The sequence below is a fragment of the Delphinapterus leucas genome, chromosome 3, assembly GCF_059928025.1.
Source record: "Delphinapterus leucas isolate spDelLeu-1000000601 "Yukka" chromosome 3, BTC_Dleu_Yukka2, whole genome shotgun sequence".
Classification (NCBI taxonomy): Eukaryota; Metazoa; Chordata; class Mammalia; order Artiodactyla; family Monodontidae; genus Delphinapterus; species Delphinapterus leucas.
Genome location: NC_143131.1, coordinates 42,522,420 through 42,536,101, shown reverse-complemented (window position 1 = coordinate 42,536,101; position 13,682 = coordinate 42,522,420). Strand labels below are relative to the sequence as shown.

Genomic DNA, 13,682 nt, shown 5'->3' with positions numbered 1-13,682 from the left:
GTTAGCTGCCATTATTAATTTGTACTCAGAATAAACATCATAAAAATGATTCTCAATGTTCACCAAAGGGTATATTTTAGAAGCTTTTTCATTTGAAATGGTCTTATTCTGCATTCACCCCATACCCAGAGACCTCTCTAAAATGTATTTATACAGGAATCAATTTGCCCCATCTTTCTTCATTAAGTCCCATGTATTATCAACTTTTAAAAACTTCATGTAAAGTAGCTTGCACACAGCAAGTCTAATAATCACATTTAGTTACTATTATTCCTAAAGAGCTCTCATGTTCTGAGTACCCTTTCTCAAATTAAATTCATTTCCACCTCTGTTTTAAATTTGAAAACAAAAGAGGAATCAGGACACTTGTCAAAGAAGTGCTTGAGTACAAAAAAAAAATCTATTTAGGGACTTCCCTGGTGGCGCAGTGGTTAAGAATCCACCTGCCAATGCAGGGGACACAGGTTCAACCCCTGGTCCAGGAAGATCCCACATGCTGCAGAGCAACTAAGCCCGTGCGTCACAACTACTGAGCCTGAGCTCTAGAGCCCATGAGCCACAACTACTGAGCCCACATGCCACAACTACTGAAGCCCATGCACCTAGAGCCTGTGCTCCACAAGAGAAGGCACCACAATGAGAAGCTCGTGCACCACAACGAAGAGTAGCCTCCACTCGCCACAACCAGAGAAAAGCCCGCACGCAGCAACGAAAACCCAACACAGCCAAAAATAAATAAATAAATAAATTTATTAAAGAAAAAAATAACCTGCTCATTTTCAAGTGTGTGTGTGCACGCTCACTTGTGTGTAGAAGAGTCAGTATAGGTTGTTATGCTGAGGCAGCCAACAATCCAAACAACTTTGTGGCTTATAACAAAGTTTGTTTCTGTCACTTTACATTTTATATAACCTATAAGAATCAGCTTCTGCTTTCCTCCATGTTATCTTTATTCCAGGATCTAGGCTGAAAGAAAAGACCCCACCAGGGAAGCAGAGGAAAAAATGACATGGCAAAACATGGGATAGCTCTTGGAGCTTCTGCTTGACATGGTATAACATTCTTGGTTAACATTTCATTGGTCAAGGGACTTTCCTGGTGATCCAGTGGTTAAGAATCTGCCTTCCAATGCAGATTACACGGGTTCGATCCCTGGTCCGGAACTAAGATCCCACATGCCACGGGGCAACTAATCCCACGTGCAGCAACTACTGAGCCCGCATGCCACAACTAGAGAGCCCATGCGCTACAACTACAGAGCCCATGCTCTCTGGAGCCTGTGTGTCACAACCAGAGAGAAGCCCATGCACCACAACTAGAGAGGAGCGAGCCCACGCGCCGCAATGAAAGATCCCCCATGCCACAACTAAGACCCGATGCAGCCATAAATAAATAAATAAATCTTTTTAAAAACAAAAAATGGCGGGTAGAGGAGATGGTGCCCTTGAAAAAAAAAATTCATTGGTCAAAACGAGTCACTTGGCCAATGGGGTGGTGATGTATAATCCTGTCACAGGGAATGGAAATTAATATTATAAATAATAATACCATCTACCACGATATCCACCATCGAGACTAAAGAAAAGAAAAATATTCAGGCTATTCAAACCAATAATAAAATCAGCATTTATTTAGGTAAGGTTTACTATGTGCCAAGACAGTATTCTAATATTTACTAGTGTTAAAATATTTAAATAAACAAAGATGTCTGCTACTGATGAAAACAGACCAACTAATTATGGGTATTTTTTAATGAGGAAAATAAGCAAAACAATGAAACCTATTAGAAAACACATTAGAAACATTGAAAGCCCACAAAACTTGGCTTTGATATGTTCCAGACAGCAAAAAGTAGCTGCCCTTCAGAGGAATTTGTTTATCCAGCTTATCTGAAGCAGAAGCTAACCTACTTTTAAATGTCCTTAATGTTTTTCAAATTAGGGCTGAGACAGTTTCTTAGCAAGGTGTAATACACACAGAACTCTTATCAAACTTAGTGCCTCTTACTCATTGAAGGTTCCTACAGACTCATATTCATACTGGCTTATCTAACGCTGAAAAAGGAAACAGCAACAAAATACAACCAGAGACTGGAGCACAAAATAGGCCTCACAAAAAGGTCCCAAACACTCAGTCCCCACCAGTATTAATTAACACCCTCTGAAGACCCTAAGGAGCTATATTTGAGGTAAACACAAGACTCAGTCCAATTGAGAAGTGATAGAACAGGGCTAGGTGAGATAAGTATGCATGAATAGGTTAAAGAAAACAAAAACAAAAACACTGTATCAAATGTCCTGAGTCCCAAGTATTGCTATTTTGAAATAGAGTGCCATTTTATCTGATTTTAGATTAATATCCTAAATAGTTAAACTTACCCTGGACAATCCCTTAGGAAAGTCAGGGAAAGTAAGAATAAATATAGGCCATATATCCGGGGTTGTCCCCCCTCTCTTCAGCCCAGGCAAGTAAGAAGCATGTGGGTTAAACAGACTCACTCTAAAGCAGGATCTCAGCAACTAGATCAGCTGAATCAACTACACTGTTTAAACAATTTTTCCTCTTTCTTATGTGTACACATTGTTGGGTTTTTCTGGTTTGCTCTTTGGTTTTTTACAGATATACTAAAGTTAAATTCATAAAAGTTAATGTAGCAGTTAACTGCTTCTTTCCTTCTGCTGATAGTTCCTTTTCTTCAGTATTTATATTTGTTCACTACTCCCTTCTTTATCGAGGGCCTTACTGCTTCTATCCCCCCTCATTTCACTGAAGTGATCTGAAATGTCACATCATTTGCAAATATTTTCTAAGCAATAAAATGAATTTTAGATGCAGATGTCCCCATTAATTGGTTCTCTTTCCACGCTCTACCTTTTCAGATCCTCATTCCTCTCAAAACATAATGTGAAGAGAGTGCTTAAGGCCGAAAAGCAAATAATATCTAAGAGAGAAGTGCCATAAATTTCTCTCAAGATGAAGTGAACAACATAAGCTCTTCGGGTAAAAAAGGTGGTAAAGAAAGCAAATAAATGTATCATTTCACTTGAGCTTAAAATTTGTTTTCCTTGGCTTTTAAGTTTTTTAGAGTCTGAAACAAAGGTCATCTTACATGATTTAAAATTTTATTTTCAAATCTCTTTTAACACATTTGCAAGCAGAAACTCTTTAAATGTGGATAAGTAGTACTAATTAGCAAAGTTTCCAAAATCTAGTATAACTTCGACAACTGTAAATTGCTAACAAAATGGCTGTGACTTAGACATACATCCATGTTTTGATTAGCCATGGACCCTTCAAATTTGTTCTCAGTTCTAGGAATACTATGAACTTCTAGGGAATGCAAAATTAATGCCCATAATACCTAGAAGAATAAGAACTAAACTTGGTCACCTCTATTCTAGACCTAAGTCAACCAGTGGAGTATCTTACCTTAGAGAAATACTCATGTGTAGAACAGTTAACTGTTGTACAAACTTACCTTTCCCCAATCTTACAATTCTTATTTTTCAATGACACTATATTATGTATACATCGCTCTATTATTGCCTTCAAGACTTTTCATAAGCCACTGACATCATCTTTTCCATCCATCATCCACTATTTAAAACCTTAATAAAACTTACCTCCAAAAATCCTTTCTAATTAACTCTAGTTCCAATTCTCTGTATTCCCTTTATGTTTAATATAACACTAAACTAATTAGCGTTTCACTAGACCCTCTTTTCAATTTTTAACCACTCCCATTCCTCCCACCCCTTCACATCTGTCCGTCCAGTCTTTCCATCGCTGTTCTAAGCACTCATGTAGAAGATACTGAACATAAGCCCTGGTTAGTATTTATACTAACAAGCTGTGAAAATAGCAATGAAACAAAATAACTCTTCGCAGACAAAAATGCTAGAATGTGTGTGTGCGCGAGCGGGCGCGCGTATGTTGTTGTGTTAGTGCTATAATAAAGTCAGGAAAATTCAGAAAAATAGGGAAATGGAGGGTTAAGTAACGAAGTCGAAAAAGAAATCACCATCACAAAAATGCTTCAAGGCAAAACAATGAACGACAACAATCTCTGAATTACTGTATCACTGTGAGGCTTTAATAAAATTCTGGATGGGAAAACTCCCGGCATTACCACCAGTCCTTTAAAAATTACTTTCCAGTACTACTAGCAGTGATATTTTTACTAACGTTGAATTCCAACCAAGTTTTCCTCCCAAGCAGCCTGATAAATAAAACAATCTTTCAGTACAGAAACCCAATCAATATCACCTAAAGCCGTGGAAGGGGAGGGAGTGATTTAACCCTCCAGTAAAGACTGGAGTGACGGGCAAACAGGTAAAAAAATGGAGGGGTGCGGAAAGTGGGGAGAAAAATGAGTGAGACTCCGCCCCCTCTCTCTGGGGGTTCGGCTCTTAGCTCCGGAGACAGCCCCACTCCGCAGACCCCTCACAGCAGCAGTCCAAGTTTCCAAGAAACCAGAGGTACTCCTCCCCCCTCCCCGCATTCACGGCCCCGCGGGCCTGGCCAAGCTTCCCCAGGTCGCAGCTAGTCCCAAATCCGCCCGCCCTCTCCCGTGGAAAGGGTCAGCAGAGGACGTTTTCCCGAGGCCTTCTCCGGGACCCAGCAGCAGAGACCTCCGCAAAAGTGGAGAGACCCGAGAAGCTTGAAGAAGCCTCACAATGCTGTTACCTGGTAGGAACCTTGGAAACGGAAACGGCAGCTACAGCCGCTGCCCTTCTCCCCCGCAACGCTTGCCTCAGCGCCACTGACATTGAGACCGCCGCCATCTTGCTGCAGGCAAACACTAGGACGGATCACCGCAAGGGACAAACTTCCTTCGTTTTCAAGCCAATGGAACCGCAAGGCAACGGAGTGGGTTTTTTGGGTTAATTTTATCCTTGTTTGGTGTTTTGTTAAATAATGGAGTTTAGAAAAGAGGTGAAACGTTTGGTTGAAAGAGATAAGAAGGAAAGTGGACGGAAGAAAAATGCAGAAGTGCATTAAGTGTAAAGATCATCCTCATAGAGTAAAATCCTTTTTTATTGTTAAGGACTGGTTACTTAGCAGTTAATGAAGAGACCAAAAGAAGACACTTGAAAGTTTAAACACCTGCAACTCATAATTTTTTCAAAGGACTCAATATTTAGGGCTGAGCCCACTGGAAGAGCCAGAGGGCTCGTTGGGTTCTTGAGAACCTTAAGTAGTACTTTTCCAAAGTGTTGCCAGATTAAGTTTGCAAGACCTCAGGAAAGGGCTGTATTCAGTTTGGTGTTCTGTAGTTGATAGTTATAATGATCATATTTTCCAAATGAAAAATCTAGACACATGGCCTGGCAAAGGATTATTTTTTGACGTGTGTATTTATATGACAAACTAACGGAACATAATATTTTATATCACTCTTTTCCCAGTAAATCCTGAATGTGTGATCATAATCCATAGATACCAGACATATAAAACAAAAATTATCTTCTGAGGCGATTGTTGGAAACATATTTGTATTGTGGGCTACTGACCTTAAGAACAATGATTAACTGTGGATTATAAAATGAAAAGCAGACTACTTTGTGGGGTTTGTTACTTAAAAGATTTTTTTTTAAGAGTTAGAACGTTGCTGCTTTTAAAATTAAGCAAGTTAAAACATAACCTTTATTAAAAGAATAGGATTAACAGGAGGATGGGGAATGCCTTGGTTTTGCATTAAGGCCAATTAAAAGGAAACTCAATACATAGGGAAAGGGAAAAGAAAGAGTTTGAGCACCATAGCACCTAGCACCAAAGAGAGAGAAAGCCATGTCCAGGAAAAAAGGAAATGCACAGAAAGATGAAAGAAGAGATGTCTCAGAGGGAATTTTCTTTTAAACTTTTAATTTTGAAATAGATTTCACAGGAAGTTGCAAAAACAGTACAGAGAGATCTTGTGTACCTTTCACCCAGTTTCCCCCATTGATTACATCTTATATAATTGCTGTACAGTATCTAAGCTAGGAAACCGACACTGATATATAAAGTGTTTATATGGTCCTATGTCATTCTATCACATGTGTCAATTCGTGAAACCACGAACACAATCGAGATACAGACCTATTCCATCACCACAAAAATTTTCCCTGGTGCTACTCTTTCACAGTAGTACCTACCTCCCAATCCCTGGCCACCACTACTGTTTCCATTTTTATAATTTTGTATTTCAAGAATGTTATATAATGGAATCTTGCAGTATATGACTTTTTGAAATTGGCTTCTTTCACTCAGCATAATGCCATTGAGATCCATCCAAGTTATTGCATTTAACAATAGTTCATCCCTTTTTATTGCTGAGTAGTGTTCCATGGTGTATTAGTCCAGATGCTGCCAAAAAACAAAACTAATAGTATGTATATCTGGACTACCACAATTTGATTAACCATCCACCTGTTGCAGAATATTTTGGTTGTTTCCCATTTGGGGCTATTACAAATAAAACTGCTATGAGCAATCATGTACAGGTTTTTGTGTGGACATAAATTTTCATTTCTCTGGGATAAATGCTCAAAAGTGCAATGTATATTTAGTTTTTTAAGAAAACTGTTAAACTATTTTCCAGAAAAGCTATACCAGTTTTCGTCCCCACCAGCAATGTATGAGATCCAGTTTCTCCGTATCCCTGCCGGCATTTGGTATTGTCACTATTTTTAATTTCAGTTCACCTAACATAAATAATAGGTGTGTAGTGATATGTCATCATGGTCTTAATTTGTATTCCTCTAATGGCTAATGATGTTGAATATCTTTTTATGTGCTTATTTGCCTTTATGAATATTCTATTCAGTTAAATATCTCATTTTGCCCATTTTCTAGTTGCATTATTTGTTTTTTACTGTTACATTTTGTCTTTATATATTCCAGATATGAGTCTTTCATCAGATATGTGGTCCACAAATATTTTTTCCTATCTGTAGCTTGTCTTTTCATCCTCTTTGCAGGGTGTGTTGCTAAGTAAATGTTTTTAATGTTGATGAAGTCCAGTTTAGTCATTTTTAAACTTATGCATTATGCTTTCTTTTGCTTCCATGTTTTACTTATTTTTGTTGCATTATAATTAACATATAATATTATGTTAGTTTCAAGTGTGTAACAGTAATTCGATACTTTTGTACGTTATGAAATGATTATAGCAAGAAGACCTCTTAACATCTGTCACTGTACAAAGTTGTTAGAATATTACTGACCAAATTCCCTATGTGTACATTATATCCTGACTTAGTTATTTTATAGCTGGAAGTTTGTACCTCTTAATCCCCTTCACCTATTTTGTCTGTTCCCCCTCCCCACTCCCTTTTGGCAAGCACCAGTTTGTTCTCTGTATCTATGAGTCTGCTTTTGTTTTGTTTTGTTTGTGCATTTGTTTTGTATTTTAGATTACACATGCGAGTGAAATCACATAGTATTTGTTTTTCTCTGTCTGACTTATTTCACTTAGCATAATACCGTCCAGGTCCATCCATGTTATTGCAAATGGCAAGATTTCATTATTGTTTATGGCTGAGTAATATTCCACTGTGTATATATAGACCACATCTTCTTTATCCATTCATCTATGGATGGCCACATAGGTTGCTTTCATGTCTTGCTTATTGTAAATCTTGCTGCAGTGAACATGGGGTGCATGTATCTTTTCAAATTAGCATCTTGTTTGGATAAATACCCAGAAGTTGAATTGCTGGATCATATGGTAGTTCTATTTTTAGTTTCTTGAGGAACCTCCATACTGTTTTCCGTGGCTTTCTAATTGACACTCCCACCAGCAGTGCACAAAGATTCCCTTTTCTTCGTACCCATGCCAACACGTTGTTTCTTGTTCTTCTGTATGGATTGTGCTTTTGGTGTCTTGTCTAGGTACTGTTCACCAACCCTAGGTCCTGAAGATTTTCTCCTATGTTTTCTTCTAAAGGTTTTTTAGCTTCACCTTTCACATTTAAGTCTGTGATCCTCTCTGAGTTCGTTTTTGAGTTAAGTTTTTAGTTAATAAAGGTGTGAATTGTAGGTCAAAGTTCAGTTTTTTACCTATGGATATCGAATTGTTTCAGCAATATATGTTGAAAAGACTGTTCTTCTCTCATCGAATTGCTTTTGTACCTTTGTCAAAAAATCAGTTGGCCAAGCTTATGTGTGGCTATTTCTGGGTTCTCTGTTTGGGGGAATTTTAAGGCCAAGGTGGCTTTGATTTTAGATTAAATTTTTATAAATATGTTTTCTTTTTTAAGGAGAAACTTATGATCCGTCCGAATGTTCATAAGGACAACTTACTATAGCCCTGCTTCTAGTCCTATTGATAGAAAGCCAACCTCTCCACCTACCACCTACTCCAGTCCTTTCCTTCTATGAGCTTGCAGTCCTCAGCAAAACCCCACTGTCTGCGTTTTTTGCCTTTTTTACTCAGCCCATGATCCAAAACCAGCATTGCCAATAATACACTCCTATAGAATCTCTGGTTTTACTGACCCGCTGCTGGATTCCCTCATCCGCCCATACATGAGTTCTTTCTGACCTCACATACAGGATATAAGTCTGAGAATGGAATAGAAATAACTGGCTGTGTGCATTCTTTAAAACAATTTCACCTAAACTATAGACTACCACTAAGCTTAATAGAATGTCTAGGTCCAAATGCCGTCTTATTATTGGAATAGGAGTATTAAAATATGAATTGATGGTAACTTTTGCTGGCATCTCATGCATGGTGACCAGAATTCTCCTGAGCTGCTCATCATTGCTAAACAAAATAGCAACCTAAAACACTTGTTTTACTACCAGCGAGTACTCACTATCTAACCTTATCTGACTCCTCAATAGTTTGGCATAGCTTTTAACTCAATGTCTTTTACTTCATTTACCAAATGATATTCTGGGGAGAATAGTAATTGTTGAAGACTTTAACAGATGCTTCTAAAAATTGATCCCATGCTATTAATATTCCAGACTTGGATATTCATAATATCTTTGGAGTCACTTTTATCCTCCGGCTTTATTGAGACATGACTGGCGTACAACATTGTATAAGTTCAAGGTATACGTTGTGACGATTCGATATACACATATATTGCAAAACAGTTACCACAATAGTGAATACGTGTATTAACTGCAGTCCTTAACCTTTGTGTATGTGTGTGTGCTGAGAACTTTTAAGATCGTCTCTCTTAGCAACTTTCAAATATATAATACAATATCATTCATTATGGTCACAAGGCTGTACATTACATCCCCAGAACTTAATCATTTTATAACTGGAAGTTTACTTTGTACCCTTTGAATACCTTCATCCATTCCCACCCTCACCCCCATTCTCACAAGCCCCACCTTGCCCCTGGAAACCACCTATCTACTCTGTTTCTGAGTTTGGTTTTTTTGTTTTGTTTTTTTTTTATTATTTTTATCTTTTTTTTTTTTTTTTTCCTGCGCTGTGTGGGATCTTAGTTCCTGACCAGGGATCTGCCCCCTGCCCCCTGCGTTGGGAATGTGGAGTCTTAACCACTGAACCACCAGGGAAGTCCCTTGTTTTTTTAGATTTCACATATAAGTGATTTCATACAGTATTTATCTTACTCCGTCTGACTTATTTCACATAGCATAATGCCCTCAAGTTTCATCCATGTTGTCACAAATGGCAATAAATTTAAAATTTTCTATCTTTTTATGGCTGAATAATATTCCATTGTGTATGTGTGTGTGTGTGTGTGTGTGTATCACATTTTCTTTATCCTTTCATTCATTGGTGAACACTTAGGTTGCTTCCATGTCATGGCTATTATAAATAATTCTGCAATAGATATGAGGGTGCAGATATCTCTCCAATATAGTGATTTCATTTGCTTCAGATATAGCCCAGAAGTGGAATTGCTGGATCACGTGGTAACATTGGAGGCATTCTTAATTCCTCTCTTTCTTTTACTTTTCAGCTCAATCTTTTTTCTATTAATTAATTAATTTATTTATTTATTTAGTTTTGGCTGCATTGGATCTTCGCTGCTGCACCTGGGCTTTCTCTAGTTGCGGCGAGCGGGGGCTACTCTTGTTGTGGAGCACAGGCTTCTCATCACAGTGGCTTCTCTTGTTGCAGAGTACGGGCTCTAGGGCGTGCAGGCTCAGTACTTGTTGTGCATGGGCTTAGCTGCTTCGCGGCAACTAAGGGCTCGAACCCGTGTCCCCTATATTGGCAGGCAGATTCTTAACCACTGTGCCACCAGGGAAGTCCCTCAATCTTTAAAATGTATCCAGAATTGGACTATTTTTCCTTCCTCTACTATTAATACTCTGATCCAAGCCACCATCACCTCTTTCATGGATTCTTGCACAAGGCTTCTAATTGCTTCCACATAGCAATCAAAGCTATTGAAACAAAAGTCAGATCATGCCATTCTTCTGTTCAGAACCCTTCAGGGACTTCTTATCTCAATTAGAGTAAAAGCCAAGGCCTTATTATAATGTATATAGCCCTGTATACTAGGAACCCTGAAGTCTCTCTGACCTCACTTCTTACTGCTGTCCCTTCACTCGCTGCATGCTAGACCCATTGGTCTCCTTGATATTCTCAGAATACACCAGGCCCACTTCTATCTCAAGGCCTTTGTGCTTGCTGTTCTCTGTGGCTAGAATGCTGTTCCCTGTATCTGGAATAATCTTATCTCTCTCTTTCTATCTCTCTCTCTCCCCTTCTTCACGTTTTTGCTCACATGTCACCTTCTCAGTGAGGTCCTTCCTGAGCACCCTGTCTAAACTTTTCACCCCACCCCAATGCTTTCTATATGTCTTCCCCACTTTATTTTTCCTCCTTAGCATTTTTGTAAGTTTCAGCACTCTATGAACTTCTTATGATAAATATGAATTATAAAATATGGGAGAAAATCCTCCAGTAAATAAGGTCAATCTCCTTCCACTTATGGTCGCAAACTTTTTCTTACCTTCACAGTACTGTTTCTGGGAACAATTATTCTATTTCTGCAATTAATCAAATGAAGATATTTTTACTTAGCTTACAATAATTAGTGAACTATATAATTTTACTCTCCCTTGTACCTGGAGATCTGCAATGGCCCCTACTGGGTTACCACATTCATTCTGGCCTCCAATTTATATCCACTCTGGAAGTGAACACATGTCATGTCACCTGTATAAATCCAGTGGCTTACCATTGTCCTCAGGATAAAGACAAAATCCCTTCACCTGATCTGACAGGCTCCACATGGTCTGTCTCTCACCTTCCTTCCTCTCTAGCCCACTGACTGGCTTTCTGTAATGCCCCAGAGCCGTTCACAAATGGTCTCTCCCTTGCCTCTTCTCTAGTCATCCTCCTTGCCCTTCAGATCACAGCCTAAGAGTCACTCCCTGTGGTAGAAAATGTAGGTATCTTATAAGCATTTCCCACCTCCCCCTTCCTTGATAATAGAGCCTGATTCCTACTATAGAGACTAAAAAATGTTGTATACTTGCTTTCCCATCAACTTGAAGCTAGCACATGGACGTGTCCAAGGCCAAGGGATCTGAAATTCCTTCTGGGAAAAAAAGGCTTCTGAAAAACAGAGACACGCAATGGAAAAGGTCTCTTATCCTGCATTTGGATGCAGTTGAATGAGGACATAATGCCTAGAGCTGTGGAATCTCAGCAAAAGGAGACAGATAAGAGCCTAGTCAACAAGAAAGGATGGAAGAGCAGAGAAAGGGAACAAGCCTAGGGCTTTAATGGCATTGTTGAGCTTCTGAATCAACCCTGATCAAAACACCTCCAGCCTTCTTGTTATATGAAATAAAGTGGCTTAATTGTTTAAGCCTACATCTGTTAGATATCCTACAACCAAAAATATTGTTACTGATGCCCTTACACAAGAATTACTTCTCTGACTTCCGTGACCATGTCAATTCCTCTTTTTATAGACCCACCTAGCACCATATCTTTCTCCTTCAGAGCACCTCCCATACTGTGATTTTTTTATTTTCCTTTTCTATCTAATGCATTTTTTAAAACATCTTTACTGGAATATAATTGCTTTACAATGGTGTGTTAGTTTCTGCTGTATAACAAAGTGAATCAGCTATTCATATACATATATCCCCATATCTCCTCCCTCTTGTGTCTCCCTCCTACCCTCCCTATCCCGCCCCTCTAGGTGGACACAAAGCACTGAGCTGATCTCCCTGTGCTATGTGGCTGCTTCCCACTAGCTATCTATTTTACATTTGGTAGTGTATATATGTCCATGCCACTCTCTCACTTCGTCCCAGCTTACCTTTCCCCCTCCCTGTGTCCTCAAGTCCATTCTCTACGTCCGTGTCTTTATTCCTGTCCTGTCGCTAGGTTCTTCAGAACCTTTTCTTTTTTTCCGTATATCTGTGTTAGCATACAGTATTTGTTTTTCTCTTTCTGACTTACTTCACTCTGTATGACAGTCTCTAGGTCCATCCACCTCACTACAAATAACTCAATTTCGTTCCTTTTAATGGCTGACTAATATTCCATTGTATATATGTGCCACATCTTCTTTATCCATTCATCTGTCGATGGACACTTAGGTTGCTTCCATGTCCTGGCTATTGTAAATAGAGCTGCAATGAACATTGTGGTACATGACTCTTATTGAATTGTGGTTTTCTCAGGGTATATGCCCAGTAGTGGGATTGCTGGGTCGTATGGTAGTTCTATTTTTAGTTTTTTAAGGAACTTCCATACTGTTCTCCATAGTGGTTGTATCAATTTACATTCCCACCAACAGTGCAAGAGGGTTCCCTTTTCTCCGCACCCACTCCAGCATTTATTGTTTGTAGACTTTTTGATGATGGCCATTCTGACTGGTGTGAAGTGATACCTCATTGTAGTTTTGATTTGCATTTCTCTAATGGTTAGTGATGTTGAGCATCCTTTCATGTGTTTGTTGGCAATCTGTATGTCTTCTTTGGAGAAATGTCTGTTCAGGTCTTCTGCCCATTTTTGGACTGGATTGCATGCTGTGATTTTAATGCAATGTAATCATCTCTTTCTCTAGAATGTAAAGTAAGTTCTCTGAGGACAAGGGTCATATCTGTTTTTGCTAATCATTTTGCCCGTACCTAGCCTAGTTCCTGACACACAGTAGGACCCAAAGAAAGCATAGAATACATGAGTGAATGAGTGAATGAATGAATGAAAATAATTGGGACTTTAAAAATATCAAAAATCTAATAAATAAATAATAAATTTTAAAAATATATATCAAAAAAAGAAAATATATATATATATATCAAAAATCAGGGGAGAGAGCCTTTTCTTTTTGCTATTTTTGTTCATAAAAAGCTTGTACAAATTGCTTTTAAGGGATTTTTCACTCAGGTCTACAGATCTTATTGGTTTCTAATATTTCATCTTTGATCAAGTGCCATTTCCTGAAGACCTTCGTGGGATGTTAGGGGTCGGGGCCCAGTGTTGCTGGCAAAAGACCTGAAACCATAAATCTACCATTTATTAGGCTTGCATTTAAAAAAAGAATTTTAATAACCCCTTTCATTTCCTTATTTCTCACATTTCAAATACAGGATATAGGTCTGAGCTTGGAACACAAATAATTTGCTGTGTGCATTTATTTTTTTAACAATTTCACCCAAACCATAGGTTCTACCACTAGGCTTCATAAATATCTAGGTCCAAATACTATTTTATTACTTCAAATAGGAGTATT

The 13,682-nt window shown here is 38.5% G+C and overlaps 1 protein-coding gene across 1 annotated transcript in view; it reads right to left on the bottom strand.

Moving 5' to 3' along the window:
• NDUFS4 (NADH:ubiquinone oxidoreductase subunit S4) overlaps nt 1-4,815 on the bottom strand; it is a 119,790-nt gene extending 114,975 nt beyond the window's left edge. The window contains exon 1 of the mRNA XM_022597655.2: nt 4,687-4,815. Coding sequence (XP_022453363.1) covers nt 4,687-4,784 — 98 coding nt within the window. The 5' untranslated portion in view covers nt 4,785-4,815. The remainder of the gene's footprint in view (nt 1-4,686) is intronic.
• Between the last annotated feature and the right edge of the window lie 8,867 nt (nt 4,816-13,682).